The 14,138-nt window shown below is 35.3% G+C and overlaps 4 protein-coding genes and 1 non-coding gene across 5 annotated transcripts; 2 read left to right on the top strand and 3 right to left on the bottom strand.

The window, feature by feature from the left end:
• Nucleotides 1-174: 174 nt before the first annotated feature.
• On the top strand, nucleotides 175-1,134 carry NBP1 (Nbp1p; the record flags this gene model as incomplete). Its single annotated transcript, XM_033912293.1, has 1 exon — nucleotides 175-1,134. The coding sequence occupies one exon, from the start codon at nucleotides 175-177 to the stop codon at nucleotides 1,132-1,134; it is 960 nt and encodes a 319-aa protein (XP_033768184.1).
• Nucleotides 1,135-1,260: 126 nt separating this feature from the next.
• Nucleotides 1,261-1,875, bottom strand: SPAR_L04590 (pyridoxal 5'-phosphate synthase; the record flags this gene model as incomplete). Its single annotated transcript, XM_033912292.1, has 1 exon — nucleotides 1,261-1,875. The coding sequence occupies one exon, from the start codon at nucleotides 1,873-1,875 to the stop codon at nucleotides 1,261-1,263; it is 615 nt and encodes a 204-aa protein (XP_033768183.1).
• A 528-nt stretch (nucleotides 1,876-2,403) lies between these two features.
• Nucleotides 2,404-3,318, bottom strand: PDP3 (Pdp3p; the record flags this gene model as incomplete). The annotated part of the gene is made up of 1 exon (XM_033912291.1): nucleotides 2,404-3,318. One exon carries the CDS (start codon nucleotides 3,316-3,318, stop codon nucleotides 2,404-2,406), a length of 915 nt encoding a protein of 304 aa, XP_033768182.1.
• A 2,550-nt stretch (nucleotides 3,319-5,868) lies between these two features.
• Nucleotides 5,869-5,942, top strand: SPAR_Ltrna21I. The gene has a single exon. It is a non-coding gene; the product is annotated as a tRNA-Ile (tRNA).
• A 188-nt stretch (nucleotides 5,943-6,130) lies between these two features.
• FMP27 (Fmp27p) lies at nucleotides 6,131-14,017 on the bottom strand (the record flags this gene model as incomplete). Its single annotated transcript, XM_033912290.1, has 1 exon — nucleotides 6,131-14,017. The coding sequence occupies one exon, from the start codon at nucleotides 14,015-14,017 to the stop codon at nucleotides 6,131-6,133; it is 7,887 nt and encodes a 2,628-aa protein (XP_033768181.1).
• Between the last annotated feature and the right edge of the window lie 121 nt (nucleotides 14,018-14,138).

The following is a 14,138-nucleotide window of genomic DNA, read 5'->3' as shown; positions in this document are numbered from 1 at the left end:
TCCACTCTTGACGTTTGTTGAGGCCTTTTATACTTTTATTTGAGGACACTCTAGCATAATTCGTGACGCGTCATAGTATAGAAACGATGCGCGCATCAACAACTATGAAATTATTAGTGCACATACAGATATAAATATTCTGGAGAAAAAGGTATAACAATAGGCACTGCCAGTATGCTAAAATCCGTACAGGGATTATGGAGAGATTTTTTTGGAATACGAAATGACGGCAGGAAAAGAGAATACGGGTCCCTCGATGAAGTAAGAAGACGATCTGCTTTAAGGCATAAGCGAAGGCAGATGCGTCCTACTGGGAAAAGCATATTAAAAAGAGCAAGAAAGGTGCCAGATAGGAGACCTGAAGAAAACCTTTATAGTAATAGGAAGAGGACACCCAAACGAAGGCTGACAAGGTTATTCCAGACAATCAGGGAAGTATTTTCCAATGACAATGAGAATATGAACAAGATGCAAAATGTTTGCGGCGACATGACTAGAATTCTGAAGAAGCGGTCTCAGGGAAGACCTTCGTACATGGATACGAATACAGCGAAAACCAGGATTCTAAGGAGTGATGCCTTCAAAAGGAAGATAACGGAATTGAAATATAATAAGCAACGGATTAGCGAATTGAGAAATGGGAGTTGTGATGCTCCTACTGGGAAGGATGGAAATCAATCATTATACTTAGACAGAGAAATTCTTCTGCAGAGGCAAATAAAGAAAAGGGACGAGAAAATAAAATCTTTGGAAAGCAAGATGAAATTATTACAAGACGCTTTGAATTACTCAAATGAGAAGTATAGAATTTTGGAAGATCTGTTAGATTCCTCAAACATTGATCCGTCCTATACCAAATCTAGGAGAACTATGTCCAATCTAGCTAGAGAAAATGATGAGATTAAGCCCCTAAAAATTGACCTTTCGCCGTCTCCAATAAGAAGAACAAATTCATTGTTCACTTCAAGTCCTATGAAAACATATAATCGAGATGGAAAGATACCAGAGATGCAGCCGTTACAGGAAAACATATCTCCCGCTTGTCCCACTCCACCCCATCGTTCAAGAGACACTGAAAAAGCGGATGAAACGCTTTCACCAATCTCAGTAGATTTTTCAAGTTATTTATCTTAATTTCTGTTGTGAAATTAAAGTATTCTCAATACATGGAGCGCGCGGACCATTGCCTGATCCTCATTATTGATCTTATAGAGGTCTTATATACTAGTTAGGGTACACATAGTTTTTATCATATTTCCCTTAAACTGGCGGTATCGTTTGGCCATAAATAGATGTGTTATTCTCCATATCAGAGACTTTGATTTTTTGAATTTTGACCTTTATTATGGCTGTTTCTTCTCCTAGTATGAAAATATCTGCGTCTGGATTGGCAGTTAATAATAACCGCCTATAATAAGTGGATTCTTCGCAATCAGGGTCCACAATATCGGCAATACCATTGACAGTTGCGCTAACTTGATTCAATTCACTTTGATTCAAATCTCGTAAAAAATTATTAAGTTTTGTAGATTCTGACTCAACGAGTGAACAATCATCATTATCATGCACGCTTTTTTTTCGAAGAGTTAAATTTTTAGCAGTGATCCAATCGTGAAATAACAACGCAACATTTGGATTGCTCATGACATTACTAAAGGTTACCGATTTTTCGAATACCGTGAATATAATATAATCATTACGGTCTATATCTATACTATGCTCATGCTTATGAAAGGTTTCAGTAGATGAAATGAATATATAATGCATTAACGAAACAGATGGTACACAATTTGACGAGCATGTCGCTACATGAACATACTTGGAGCTTTTTATCAAACGTAACAGGTCCTTTGGTATTTGCTCATTAAGTTTCATATCTAAACGTTCGAGAAATCTGTTTCTTTAAGGCCTATTTTCTTTTAGAGATTATCTCATGGTTTTCATTATCAATTATACTTTTTTCAACCCAAACGCCTGCAACCCTAATCTCGCACTCTGAACTTCGTATTTATCATTTATTCATTTTAAAAAAGGAATATCAAATTTAAACTTCTAGATAATATTTATATATATACGTAGGTATCTAGGAGTGCGTCAACATTGGTGCTAACTGGACTGTATCCACTTGTGAACGTTCAGATTTCTGTCTCGGTCTTGATCGTTGCTAACAATTTGGTACGTTACAAAAGCCCGCTTGATATTTTCCTGTGACAATTACGCGTATGACTTACTAATACAATTTTTGTGGATGGATGATTAATTTAATTTGATTACCATTAAGTGAAAAGAAAGAAGGCAAACAAAAAAAAGCGGAAAAACACTGTCTATATGAAATGAAATGAAACGAACCGAAATTGGTTATTCAAACCTTGATATATTGAATCCATTCAATAAATATCATTATCAAGGCGTAGGTAATGCCTGTAATTTTTCTTTCTTCAGTTCCGTGATTAGGTCTGCCCAGGACAGCAAAATTTCTTTACAAAGCGGGTGAAATTCCCCTAAGTCAGGATCATTAACAATCGCTTTCAGTAGCTTGTGTAATTTACTTTCGCGCAGGGCTTTTAAATCAAAAAAGGGTTTCTTATTGTCTGAATTCTCATATATCCTATTTAATAATTCATGCGTTTCCTTGATGTCATGCTCAGTCGGAGGTGATTCTCGCTGAATTAAGTTCCTTTGAATCCTACGGCGAAACAATTGTGAAATTTCTACTCTCCTGGAATAGTCTAATTTAACTTTTTTTTTATTACTAGTATTTGATTTAACTTCCGGATTGGCCATCGGTCTCTTTTTTTTGGCCGGTTTGATATTCGGTTTTCTTTCTTCTTCGTTTGATTGCTGCTTATCTTCCGCATCGTCCCTGGGAGATATGGAAGTCTTCTTTCTTTTATTCACTACTTTTGTCCGACCTATAAAGGGATCTTCCCCGGAGACAATTTTAGAACCTTCACTCTTCTCAAACGCCATCAAATCATTTAACCGGTTTTCCTCCTCAAATTTTTCTTGCAAAAATACGTTAAAATCATCAAAATTTTTCGCTTCCTTATAGGCATTAACCAGTTCCCTTTGATTAGCATTTTTACCATGTTCTGATATAAAATTATGAATGGTATCTTGGTCCAGCTCTTTTAGTCTGCTTGGCTGTTCCCAATAATAAGTTGGATCGTTGAAAAAACAGACTGCAACACAATTGGATTTTCTCTTCCTATATACATCGTTTCGAAGCAATCGTTGTGGAAATACTACAGCCGGCCAAGGTGGAAACGAGCCAACTTTGCATAACACTAAATCGCCCGTCCTGATATCTTTTGTCATAAACTTGCAGACCAAACCAGGGATAGCTAATATCACAAAAGAAATGGAAGTCAAAAAAAATCAAAAAAAAAAAAAAAAGCCAGGAAGAGCAACTGTAGGTCCTAATGGATTGCTTAAAAAACTTCCAATATAAACTTACCAGTAATCAGCTCAAAAGATACAATAACAGTTATCTGAGAGAAAAATAAATATGTCGAAGTCCCTCTGCAGAGCTTAGCAAAACATATATTGATGCCTTAGCCCCTTTGATATGTTTTCTGCAACAGAAGCAACTTTTGTTTATTTACCATTGAATATTTTAGAAAATCAAAAAAAGGTATTACCCGTCATGAAATGTTGTTATAAAGATCAATTGAGAACATCTTAACGTAATGAATAGACGGATTGTGCTTCTTCTTGTTATATCAAACCATATCAATCTGGAAGAAATGCAGCGCCGTCTTGTAGTGCTTTAGTTTCGAAGGTATTAAACTCTTCTTATTGCGGGGTAGTTGAATGAAAATCATTATCCAAGGCGACTGATAGGGTTTTAAAATTTGAAAATGTCCGAATAGTTTAATTTTGCTGCTACCCACTCTTTAAGGCACAACGAACTTCCTTTTTCTTGAAGTATTATTCGAGATGATACCGTGAAAAGTTAGAGCTTTTTTGAATACTCTCCATATATGCTGATCGCAGATATTCTATCTATTGATTTTCTGACACGCTGATATAGCGCTGTGGGTTTCTCCTATTAGTTACTTTTGTAATCCTGTCGAAAAATACTGGTCGTAGAAATCAGTTGCTGCGAGTGTCCACACAAATGCTAAGTTGTGCTCATGTATGAAGACAGGCGCTATTTAGCTTTTTTGGAATGAAAATTGACGGTCATCCACTGAATAGTATTCATTTTACCAAAAGTTATCATATACATAGCTTAAACATGACGAGAATAATGAGGGGAGCAGAATCGTATTCAAATCCTTTGCATTTTTATGAAGCAGAAACCTAAGGATTGATAATGTTATGTAGCCATTTAATGACGACTTATAAAAGCAATGGAGGAAATTATGCTACTGTCTTCATTGTGTGGGCTCTGATGGAACCAGAACCAACTGCCTTCTATTGATCAGTACTCGTGCTACCATATACTGCGTAAGAATACTGCATAAGTGATGATATGCAGTCATCGAATCTAGTGGAAAACTGAAACAGAAGGATTGATAATGTAATAAGATAACGGATAATAGCGTATCAAGAGAAAGAAGAAATAGTAGTATTTTTATGCCGATTTACCCTTATAGATTCGCATATCCTCGACAAGAACTTTTAGTGTACTCTGTATACAAATAACTGTTGATAATTAGAGGTTAACAATAATAGTAATGAAGAAATAAGTATGGATCTTCTTATACTTTATAAGAGGGGTATATAAACACACGCCGATTGGTCATATTAGTTATGACCAATATAATAGTGGTTCCAGTAGTTACTACACATTAATGTGACGACTCATATTCCTCATATATATAACTACCATGTCATGTTCAACTAATAGATCTTTAACACAGCTTCAGTATTGTCTGAGCTTCTCGTTCAACATTCCTTCTGCAAAAGGTGCAATCACACTTAAACATATACGAGGTGTACATTAATATACGATGTAAGCATTTAGATTGTTACCATAGCAACTCATGTTAATATTAATTACTACTCGTTCCAACAACTAATCCATTTTACCTCTAATTATGAACAGATTACCCTCTTGGGTAATTGCTAATGTTACACCTGCAACAGTCACTATTGTTTAACGTGTGTTATCATTTTCAAGTATAATTAATTATGTTGTATCTCAAAAATGAGATATCTCAGCATTACTAGATTTGCCAACCTAGACATAAAACATGAAACACGTACGAAAGAATAGTTCCGAAACAGACAATATTGAGTATACTAGGCAACCTACTTGCCCAAGATGAACCAAACCAACCAAACGTATAATACCTGAACGATTAGTTTAGATCCGAGATTCCGCGCTTCCACCCTTTAGTTAGATTCAGATCTTATATAGATTATATAGGATAAGTAACATTCTGTGAATCACGTTAATAATGTTGGAATGAAATTCTAATATCATCTATTTAATAGTATATTATAATATGCGGTGCAAGAGGATGACATAAAGATTGAGAAACAGTCATCCAATCTAATGGAAGCTGAAATGCAAGGATTGATAATGTAATAGGATAATGAATGACAACATATAAAAAGAAAGAAGATAAAATAATAACACTATGTAGAACTATCGATTCCCTTTTGTGGATTCCTAGATCCTCGAGGAGAACTTCTAGTATATTCTATATACCTAATATTATAGCCTTTAGTAACAATGGAATCCCAACAATTATCTAATTACCCACATAATTCTCAGAATCCCAACAATTATCTAATTACCCACATAATTCTCAAATAATAAGTCTAACAACAAGTTACTCTCCTAAACGACTTTAGGATTGTCAAGGCATCCGGTATCACCCGAGCCCGTAATACGACAAATTAACGTCCTTTCATGGTCTCTTGGCCCAGTTGGTTAAGGCACCGTGCTAATAACGCGGGGATCAGCGGTTCGATCCCGCTAGAGACCAGTTATTTTTAACAACAACTGTTAAATGCAAGGAAATTACTGATGGAAGACCTATATGACACTTTACGTTCTTGAAATTTTACATGTGTTAACCAATACAACAATAAAAGTCTTAAACAGGTAATATATATATATGTATATGGTGCTATATTTAGGTATGAAAAACTATATAGATTGTTTTGAATGTTCTTAACGAAGCTCTTCAGGCTCCGTGTAGGAATTATAAGTTGTGAGTTGCTTCAGTGGTGCAGTATCGTCGGCAATTTTATTCTCTTTAGAGTTCCTCTTCAATTTGTTACTAATAAATCTCCCAGTATGTTTTATTAAAACCTTTATTAACACTTTTTTCAGAGCAAGTAATAGATCTGTAACCCTTAGAGTTTGATTGGCCAATCTTAAAGTTGGGAAATTGAAGACGAAGTTAGTAACATTAGCCAACCTCATCTTGCCTTTGCCCTTATAACTGATACAGAGTTTAAAGCTGTTTAGTTTCAAATCTTCAACGATCATATAATCGCTTGATCTCTTCAACATTTCATTGAAATCAGAGCTAATATCTTCCGAAAACTCAATTTTTCCTTCTTCTGATTCTGATGACGCCATGTCAAAAATACTGGATGCTCCATCGTCATCATCTCCGTTCCCGTCATAAATTAACTCCTTCAATGACAACCACTCAAAAAGTCTATTTAGTCTCTCTTCTTCTAATTTCACCGTCAAACTCGACAAAGTGGTCTCAACATTTTTAACAACCTTAATACCACCTACAGGCTTATCAACATCCCAAGTTATTTGGACCAATGGAACATCATTCGCCAAATCAACTGTATTATTACCACTTGATGATATCAAAGGCCCCAGTAAACAATGATAATTAACATTTTCGCCTAAGTCGAATATTTGCATCATTTTAACGGTTACAGTGTTCTTTCTTAATCCCATGGTGTGTTGGATTCTATGAAAGTTTAATTTTGCGACTGCAATATCTAAAAATGGCTTGTCATTTTCGTCCAGTAAATGTAAAATAATCTCATTAACCTTGATATTCCATACTAGAGTCCTGTTAATATAATTGTTTCCATTTGAAGTGAAAACCTTCATTAAAATATATAGCCTCAACAATTGATGCATGCGTTCGTTGTGTATATTGGATAGATCAAGTTTACCAACATCGTCCAGCAGGCTTCTTTTAAATAGAAGCTCCTTTTCAACTACAGCTAAAATTTGTTCGCCATTGTGTAAGTCATTTACGAATTTTCTAGTCTGAGCTGTATCATAGATATCGTAACCAATTATTAGTTTTTCAATATATTTCTTCAATTCTTCATCTTCGGGTTCTACATAAAGAAACAATTTTAAGGCCATCTTTGTGAGCATTAGGTACTCCTCAGAATTCACTTCTACGTTAACTTGGGGAACGTAACCGCAAATATTATCTTCTATTTTATCTTTTAAAGAGTCATATCTAGCGGAAAACGGTGCTAATTTTTGATGATGCAGTAGAGCAGAAATGTTCCTAACTACTGCTTTCTTTTCTAATGCGGAAGGTTCGAATCCTAACTCCAAGCCTAGCCAGGGTGGCCACTGTTCTTTCTTGTGTTGCCCATAAGAGCTGGAACCGAAGTATAGTTCAAAAAATTCTTTGTAATCCTTTTTTTTAAATAAAAACGCATTGGCATTTCCGAATAGGATGCCATGTCTTTTCAAAAAAATATCCTGCATATACGTGTTACTTGTCGTGTTTGCATCAAATTCCAATGTCTTTAGCATAAAAAAGGGTGAAGAAACCAAAACACAAGCTTCTGCATTTTCCAGGGACGTTAACTGAATTTGTGGAGTTATAAACTGAACAAAAAACTTATGGTGTATCTTATTTTGGATGTCACAAGAAAGTTGTGTAATGTTTTTTTCAAATATCTTCAAAAGGTTCTCAGTGGTGAACTCTGTATCATCGCAGCTATGAAACTGTTTACCAATGTTTTCTTTTTCTGCTCCTTCTGGTATCGCTTCCATACTAGTTGAATCATCAGTCATTTCTCTTTGCTTTATTGCATCTTCAAATTCCCTCAGGCCCTTGCCACTTGCTAAAGACGTAAATTCATTGGACAGATTAGCATAGTAAAAAAATTTGAAAATAGCGCTTCTTGCATCTTCATTCCATTTCAACAGTACATTAAAAATAAAGAATCTATTTTCGAACTGTTTCATGGTCTTTTTGGTACTTTTCAATAGATTTAAAGAGTCGAAATGGAAAGGATGTTCTGTTTGTCCGCCTTCGTGTTGTTTAAATATTTTTTGAAAGTCTTTAAGTAGTAGTTCTGCATTTTTCACACTAGAGTTTGCTTTTGAGAGTAAATCATTCAAACCCTCTCCTGATACACCGGCTGATTTGTTTTTCTTACTTTCTTCCTGCAATTTCTCTCGAAACTTCTTTAAAACTGCAACACGTTTCTCAACTAGGTCAGTACGTAAAGAAACATTGTGCCCCAGTGTACAGCCATGGGACACACGATTATCAAATGGCGTTATTGGCTTGCAAGTTTTAGGATCGACTTGATACTTGTCACCATAACTAGCTCTTTTCTGATAAGCGAACTGAGGAGAAAAAGCAAATGGCATAATCTTAATTTTCGGAAGATAATTATCAGGGTTAATGAAAAACGCATCTTGAAAATCCGTTATATCAAGCCACGACATATCATTATCAAAAATATCATATTCAGCATCTTCTTTCTCTTCAACGTAGTTTAATTTACTGAACTCACCACTTACAGTCCGAATATCCACGTCTTGGCACACAACATCACCAGCCAGAAATTTTAACTTCATAACTCTCCTTCTGACGTTCAAACCGGCTTGATATTCGGTCAAGACTTCTTTCCTCTGATGTAGATCCATAACAAAATGAGAAGATTTAGCCTTTAAACCAGCAAATTCAGCTACCTCTAAGTAGTTTTTACGCAAAATTTGATCGGCATCAGCATTGTGGTACATGTAATTGATGAATAATGGCGAGACATCTGCGTGGTAAGAAATGGTATACAAATGTTCACCAAATTTAGGACTGATACTCTGGAGACCAAATAAGGGTCCTCTCCTTACAGGGAAGTTTCCTGAAAATGATTTCCACCATACAAAGAATGCCTTGAACCCGTTAGGACTTAGTTGCATAGCGTTATATGCGGAGTTTGAATTAGAAGATAGCCCGAAAGACATATGAATAAAGTCACTTCTAAAGCCAGCATACGAATCATGTTTTGAGCGGTCCTGGACATAAATTGGATTACATAGACGAGTCAAATAATGTTTTTTTGACCCAAAAGTTCTCTCATTCAAACTAGGGCCCAATCTTTCGAAGAGGATACCCATGTCCAGCGTCATGCCCCCCGATAATTTAATTCCCGTTTTTTCGATGAACGATTTCCTCATAATTTCCTTGTCTGCCTTTTCGTTTTTACTGGGTGTAGTGTTCAATAAATAGTAAAATGAAGCGTATCTCTGCAGGTTCGTATCATCTTGATTTGGAATGAACATTGTATTGGTACTGGGCCTGGACCATACCAGTAATGGCTTCGCGAAATAATTGGGAATGCTAAAATGGACCTTGTCTGCGCTGCAGGATAAAAATTTTTTGGGATCATTATCTTCGTTACATCGCAAATTAACATCACCATCAAAACCAACTATGAAACCAGCTGACTCTCCGCCAAGCATGTATGGACTTTTTGCCCCTTTAAGAGAAATTTCGAATTTTCCCCTCTTTTTCCAAACTATATTGATCTTTCCATGGAAAAGATACCTTGTTTTATCCCAAAAACCTAGTTTAACAGAAGGGTCTAATGGAGGTTTTGAAAAGTTATCTAAACATTGCATTGTTTGTTGAATGGCCGGTTGATAAGAACCACCCCAAGTTACTCGTGTTGTATGGTTAGAGTTTATTTCAAAATTTAGGTCTGTGAATATCTTGGCGCTGGTCATTGTTCTGGGCACGAACAAGGAGTAATATTTATCTGTATTTTCAACAGTCACTGATGGAATTAAAGGAACAAACAAAGTTCTAAGCTCTTTGTCGGATTGGAGCATATCCTCTGTTATCATAAAATCGCCATAAATTCTCATAGGTATTGTCTCTTTACTTTGTGTAGAGCTTAGTGGAGGTATACAAACAAAAGGCAGGGGATAATCTCTCAAATGCCATCTTACTTCACTGAATTTAGCATCCAAGTACATCGGTATCATAATCGAATATTCTGTATTCTTCGGAACGCCTTTTCCAACATCGTGAATGAAGTTTGGGATATTTTTGATGCCACAGGAAGGCTTTATTATATCGATATCGATATTTTCAATAATCAAATTCATTAAAAATGGCTTTGTTGAGAAAGGTAAAACTTTTTTGTTGATATCTTTGGGGAGCTTAGTATAATCAATGAATCCCCACAAGAAAGAAAAGTTCTTGTCAAACTCACGACGTTCTTTAACTTTATATTCTTTCACCCTTCTGATCCATGAATCGGAGAAGTTTTCTAGTAGAGTATTGTACGCATTTTCAATATCAGGAGAAATAAGCTGCGGTCTTTCAGACCTACTCTCGCCCTTTCCATTAGCATTCAAAGGTGTTGGTGTATTAGGGATTTCAGAATCTGTGGCAGATTTACGCAAAATTTTCCTCCCATCCTTTGCCCACAATCCTGTACGGTGCTTTAATATTACGTTATCAACCGCCTCAAAATCATCTTTCATTTCTTTAACATTCTTTCGACTTTTAAGCAAATCCTCAGAGATGCGTTTATTAAATTCTTGTAGTTTTGCGAGTCTCTCTCGTTGTTCCTGCAAACCAATCTGAAAGATAGTATTCAATTCTGCCTCCAGTGGGTCATCTGATATGCTAAATAACCACCTTTTAGATTTCAGTTTAATCTTAGGCAGTGATAAAGGAGTCTCCACTTTATGGGGGAAAATTATTAAATCGTTTTTCGATGTTTTCAGCGAATATAACATTTGTTTAATACTCTTGAATATAGTTGGAATAGTATCTATTATTTTAAACATCTCGAAGTGATGCGGTATGGAAAAGTGCCATGATTCATTTTCTAACGTTATGGCGGATTCTAATTCTTTCCAGTTCTGTAAAGAGTTTAGTTTTTCCATTTGCTGCTTTATTAAATCAATGTGTACCATTATTTTGAATCCATTAATACAAATCATTCTCTCCCAAAAGTTTGGCTGTGTGGGAGATTCTACCATCATTCTGAAGTACTGACCTGATATTGAAATTGTATTACAATTTTTCATAGTGATGAATGTTGAAGTCGGTTCAAATTTAGTTCTAAGGCCGTTGGGCAGTGCAATTATTTGACTGATATATTCTGAAGAGAAATTTACTTCGAGCAACTCCTTTAGTTGGCCCCACTTTATACTTTTGAGACATGATTTTCTTTTCGATTCCGACAGTGCAAGAAAGTATTGTTTAGTTTTAGACTGCCGCATCTTTTGACGTACACAATGTCCGAATATTTGGTTTAGCGTGTGTATTCCTGAGACGGCTAAAAAAATACTCATCAGTGATACCACCGATGTTCCTCTGGAATGATTTATTTGCAAAGTTATCTTTGAATCGCTTTCACTACTGCTAAATGGGTCTGAATCTGGAAACAGCTTAATTGATAAATTAGAAACTTTCGAAACAGTTTTCGTAGATAATTCTTCACTTAATTCAGGTGTCTCACCAATTATCGACGTAGTTATATCATTTATTAGTAAATTGACGTTCCAAAGATGGTTTACCTCTGTTGCATCGCTAGTTGATATATCGTCTAAATCGGCAATGCTGGGTTTATAGTTGGGATTCTGTTTACTAGCTTTACCAAAGTTTGTGAGCTGACCAGATCTAACCATGGTAGCATGGTTTGAGCCAATTTTATTATGCCATTGTGTCTTATCGCCAAAGAAAGCAATTTGCAATTTTTCGACTGTATTGCAATATTTTCTTAGTTTGCCGTCAATTAAGTCCTTTGAACTTTGGGAGTCGACGGAAGAGAAAACATCCCTCGGCATGAAAACTGACCTAGCACCTAAAGTGGATGATATGTCCCTAATATTGATTTTAATGTAATCGAAAAAATCTGGTAGTTGCTGGAATACAAAGTCGCTCGGTAATATTTCCTTCTGTCTCAAACATTTAGCCATATTAGAACATTCAGCTTTCATATTTTGTAAATTAAATGCGAATTTTTCATAGAACTCTTTGAAATAATTTTCTTCGACGTTTGCCAACTGGCTATCTAAATTATGTACTAATTCGCTCAACATAACCATTGTTGGTAGTTCAGATAGGTCTAGCATTAATGTATCGATATCCGCGTTTGCAGAACACAATATATCCGGCAACAGTTGAATGTTTTCCTCTATAGCGACACTATCCACTCTCAATATTGTATGCTCGTATTTTTGGTGCTTTATAATGTGCTGTAACTTCATATCTAGCAGTTCGACATTCCAATGACTTTCATAAAAAATCTGTTGTGTTTTATCTTTCTCTTCCACAAGATTGTTACCCAACGTATATCTTTTAGAGTGATGACTTATCATAAAGACGGAAAACTTGCCTATGATTAGATTGTCTTTATTATTGATAACAAATTTAGGATCATCTAGGGTGAACTTCATATTAATCAGCGGTAAGAAACACTTAAAATAGTCAAACAATACTCTCCGTCTTGTTAAAAACTTCACGTGGGCATTCTCCTTTAAAATTTTGTTTTTGGGACAGGAGGATGTGAAAACTTTGATGTTTGATAAAAAGCATTTGATAAACGAAATATTTACCGGATCCATGTCAATAGTTAAAGAAGATATATTCCCCTTGATGTTGAAAATAGCGTTCTCTAGTTTCTTTGCCTGTAAGTTCTTAGAATGGCGAAACTTTTGAGAGAATAAATTAGTTTCGCCAAAAATAGAAACATTTGGAATCTCAATAATTTTCAACTTTTTAGCATGTTTTTGATGTTTTCGATTTAGATTCAAATATATGTTAAATCTTGCCATTACAATACTAAACTTGAATGGAGAATCGAGCTCCTCGAATATTAACGTATAACCTGGCATCTCATTTCTAAACCTAATGGTATTGAAATTTATATTAGAAATCAAAATATTATAACTGATATATTTATTCATTCCAAGTAGTTCTGGATGACTGGTGAGTGGGAAATCCTTAATTTGAAGTTTATCAACGGTGACGTTCAATTCCTTTAGCGGCTTTATCCGATCTACAAATTTTCCCATTGTATGTACGAGGGTATCTTTCATTTTAGTAATATCTTCTTCCTTTAGCTCTTCATTGGCCCTTGTTGTATCTGCTAATCTTTTCAGAAGTTTTTCATTTGACATCAAATCAACGTTCTCCTTGTTGATAAATAGATTTAATAAATTCATGGGAACATTTAAGTCACCCAGTTTTAAATCTAGTCCAACTTGAAGGCCATCTTTCAAAGGATTCATAATTTCATCAATCAATAAATTTGTATTCACTATGAAAATGGCATCAGCAATAATGACTTGGTCGTTCCAAAGAAGTTTTCTTAGAAAGGAATCAAATCGCAGTGACTTAACACCTTTAGAATTATCAATCGAAAGAAAAAAGCCAAATTTTTCAATCGTGATATCGTTGTTAACTAAATGCGTATCTTCTAAGATAATGGTGACCCCGTTGAGCCAGGATTGTAACAATGAAAGAATCTTAGAAGTGAAACCCCCGCTATAATTTTTGGAGGTCCTTATAAATGTCCCTTCTTTCTCTCTTGTCAATTCTCTGTCAGCGTACTTAGCATATGATTTATTGGAATCAATTCGTAGTCCCTTAATAAAAAGCTTTCTTTCAAACAGAGCAAAACGGACGGATTTTACCTTTACTGAACCATCTTCCATGGATAAACCACAGATTTCCAGTTTAAGCAGGTTGATCCATGTTATGTTTACTCCTAAAAGCTTCCTTACTAAAATTTTACAGCTCCAGAAGAATGTCACTGCAAATATAAGCCACTTGCACAGTAAAATATTAATTGGAAATATCATCTACAAAAATATGACATATACTCAGGCAGAGGGCCTTTATTATAACTATTCTTGTTTCGTGACCTGGATTCAAAGCGGTTGGTTTTTATTATCTTTGGTTTTAGTCACCGTTCTTTGTTTC

The sequence above is a fragment of the Saccharomyces paradoxus genome (assembly GCF_002079055.1).
Source record: "Saccharomyces paradoxus strain CBS432 chromosome XII sequence".
NCBI classification, from domain to species: domain Eukaryota; kingdom Fungi; phylum Ascomycota; class Saccharomycetes; order Saccharomycetales; family Saccharomycetaceae; genus Saccharomyces; species Saccharomyces paradoxus.
The sequence above is the reverse complement of the archived record's forward strand: the minus strand, read 5'-3'. Positions and strand labels throughout refer to the sequence as shown.